A 3,503-nucleotide genomic window follows, 5' to 3' on the forward strand; every position below is an offset into this window, starting at 1 on the left:
CCCTTGTCTATGCTGTTTATGCCTTCCTCTGCTGGGTTCAGGTTCATCATGTTGACTATCATCACTATTTGGAGAGCTAGCATCCTTTTTATCTCATCACCTCTTTATCATCACACATTTTAACACCACTTGACTCACTTTCACCATCTTCCAAACTATCCAAGTCAAGAGCACCAAGCATATTTACATAGTAATTAGGGTTACGACTCGCTGCTGTAGCAATGAGGGCATAGTCAGAACGCAGTTATCATATGTTCCACTTAGGCATCTTGTTGGTTATTGAAAGGCCAAATTGAAAACATTGAGGGCAACCCTATATCAACATTAGGTGGGATGCCAACTCATTTTACTCCCATACATCACATGCAGCAATTTTGAATGATAATGCATGGGAATCATTTGTCCGAGTCACAGCGCGAGGGAGTGGGAGCATAAGGAAATATAGATTCTAACCACAGTGAAAGGGTTAATTTTCAGTATTAAGCAATATGGGAATAAGTCATTTAAGAGTTTGTTATAAAGAAAAAAAACTTACTGAACAGTGACAATGACCAATAGAACCTTCTTCTTATGGTGAGGAAGAATCAATTAATTGAAAATATTCCACCACTTAAAAGCTAATTGGTGTTATTAAGCACTGTATTTTAAAATGTTTTCCAAAGAATTTATGACTTTAATATTAACAATTATCATTACGGTTCCCAGTCACTACTTTCTTTTATCAAAACAAACCTGAATTTTTCTTGTTTGTTGTTTATGCCGATTCAAATGCTTAGGAGTATCAAGGAATCCCACAGTCTGTGCTTGACAACTGTTGGAATCAAGATATGGATCACTGTATTACTATTGTGTATCTTTATGAAATAAACTGTATTATTTTCTCAATTTTCCTATACATTACATTTATGTAATAAAAATACTTCTTAAAAAGCAAACTTCACTACAAAATTGTTCACAAAAGTGAAAGACTTTATTTTTCATCAAGATTAATAAGTTGCTCAAGTCAGTATCATTTAGATGAGTATAGTTTATTCATATATTTATAAAGGATGGAATCAATAAAGACTGTCTGGTGAATAACAAAGCTGTATATCACTCACTGAATACAAACATTATGAATACACTGTGTAAAGTTTCCCAGTTATAAAAGCATGTTTTTCAATACAAGGCTGATCAAAGTGGAGGATGCCATCAAGATAGACTAACTGTATATGATAATAAGTCAGATGACAACGTTGACAAGTAAATACTAACAACTGACTATGAAGCTGCAAGGAAAATAGGGAGTTGAGAATGATAATTAAAGTAATCATGTTAATAGAAAAAAAGTGTCTTAAACCAAGATTGGCATCTTAAAGAAGGTGAGAACCAAACCAATTAGAGAATTTTAGCAAATAAACAATTTTTTGGAAAGAAAAATATTTACCTCTAATTCAATGTCTCCATGTAACTATCAACTAACACAAAGATTTCACAAAACCATAATGCTGATGAACCACAACCAAAATAAAATATCAGATAGCGTAAGGAGACAACATACACTCCTATAAAGGAGAATACATACACACTCCTATAACATGAAAAAGAACATCCTCTTCCAATCTAACATAATCAGAAACAAGTAACTAAAAGATAAACAGGTCAAATGTTAATCAGGAAAAGGAATTAATATGGATATAAACCACTTGTATACCATTTACTACAGTTGTATCTCTGAAGATAATTCCATAGTAAGAATCTGTGTGAATAACTTTCTTGCAATCAAATTCATAACCCAAAAAATGGTAGAATTAGATAATTTTAGTGAAAATACACAATGCTCATTTCTAAAAATGTACTTACCAAATTTTAGACAGAACCAAGTACCTGCAACAATTTCTGGACAATAAGATTTACAAGACCACTGGTCGATATTTAAAGGTAACTAAGAACAAATGAAAAAGTATATCTTGGGAACTACATAAGACGTAGTTTGAAATTACTTACGAACTGAAAGAACAGAACATTAAACATGCTGTTTTTAGTTCATTTGAAAAGACCATAATCGAATCAATAGTCAGCATACTACTACAAGTAAAAACTGGTATGACATCTAGTCTTTATAATTCTTTCTTTCAGCAACTTTAATGAAACAGCTCATCAGAAGTTGTCCTGGTAAGCAAATCTCAGGAGCAAAAACAATTTAAAATAGTAAACTTTCTCTGAATCTATATACATCACTATACTAGTAAGACTTCCACAATGATCTTCTGTTTTGTGGCTCTACGAGTAACCTTTCCTTCCATGAGTCATAAAAGTAATATAGAAGATAACCACAACAATGTGCAGTTTTCACTTTTCTCCATTCTGTTGTGAGTAAGTATATTGTAACGTACTGTTGTTAGTCTCTTACACAATTTTCCATTTCCATACATTTTAGCTAAGTAACTTTCCTTGGAATACTGCACAGTTAATTTCTCAGATTACTTCTTGTATCGTAATTTAAGTATTTTTCAGAGTCAAAAAATAAGTCAACTTCAGATATCTTTATGCTTTAACATTCCAAGCAGGCAGCCATTCTTAGACATCAATAAACGTCAATGATTACAATACCCAAGCAAGTCTGTCAAACTTTCACAAACTGTAGTACTTGTGCTTTCCTTACACTTAATACACTTCATCCTGAAAGCCATCACTGAATTCAGAGTTTAAAGCACTTTCTGCTAGGAACAGCTAAATATGGTATTCTAGGACTTCAAGCAAGTTTACTTTTTTCAATTTTCTCTACTCCTTATTGGTTCTTTCAAATGCAGAACAAAATATAATTTGTTGTTTATTATTTTAAATACATTCCCTTCACAAGTACTCTCAAACTGTGGATGAAGTACATTGTTTCCAAGATATATTCCACACTTTGTTAACTTTCTATAAGCTAAGATGTGAGCCCAAATGGCCTTTTCAATTCTATGGTGCACAAATAGTTAGAGGTATGAAGAATTTTGTTTTAAATATGATAAATACATTTTCAAAGAATGGTTGTGGTAACTAGTCACCTACGGTTGTACCAAATGACTGAAGCTCTAATCAATACTGTAATATATTAACCCTGCGAGGGTTTTATTTCACTTCCAGAGCAATGTTTTACTTCATTCTACTTTCTATAATTCTTTTATATGGTATGTTTCACAATAAAACTAACTACATTCCTAGTGTCACTCTTCCATTTTCTTTCAGATACATCCTTGAATGAAGAAGAAGAAAAAAAAAAACTTCAAAATATTGTTTAATGTCTGTGTAACTGAATGTTACCCTCTTTTATAACCCAGCTTTACAAGATGTCCCCTTGTCTCCCCCACACACTTTTGAAATGAAAGTTTCATCCCTGCCATTTAGGCTAACAACCATCATTTCTAATTTTGAATTACTGATCAGAAGGAAGGCATCTAATCAGTAGCACTGTACCACCACCACCCCATTCACATTAAGGGAATAAATATCAAAGTTAATGTGTGTGTGTGTGGGGG

General features: G+C 32.7%; 1 protein-coding gene across 2 annotated transcripts in view; it reads right to left on the reverse strand.

Moving 5' to 3' along the window:
- Nucleotides 1-3,503, reverse strand: part of LOC106469610 — a 23,971-nt gene that overhangs the window by 18,334 nt on the left and 2,134 nt on the right. For both annotated transcript variants that reach the window (XM_022398185.1, XM_022398186.1), the window contains exon 2: nt 733-811. In XM_022398185.1, coding sequence (XP_022253893.1) covers nt 733-811 — 79 coding nt within the window. The remainder of the gene's footprint in view (nt 1-732; nt 812-3,503) is intronic.

Source organism: Limulus polyphemus, unplaced genomic scaffold, assembly GCF_000517525.1.
Source record: "Limulus polyphemus unplaced genomic scaffold, Limulus_polyphemus-2.1.2 Scaffold3570, whole genome shotgun sequence".
Classification (NCBI taxonomy): Eukaryota; Metazoa; Arthropoda; class Merostomata; order Xiphosura; family Limulidae; genus Limulus; species Limulus polyphemus.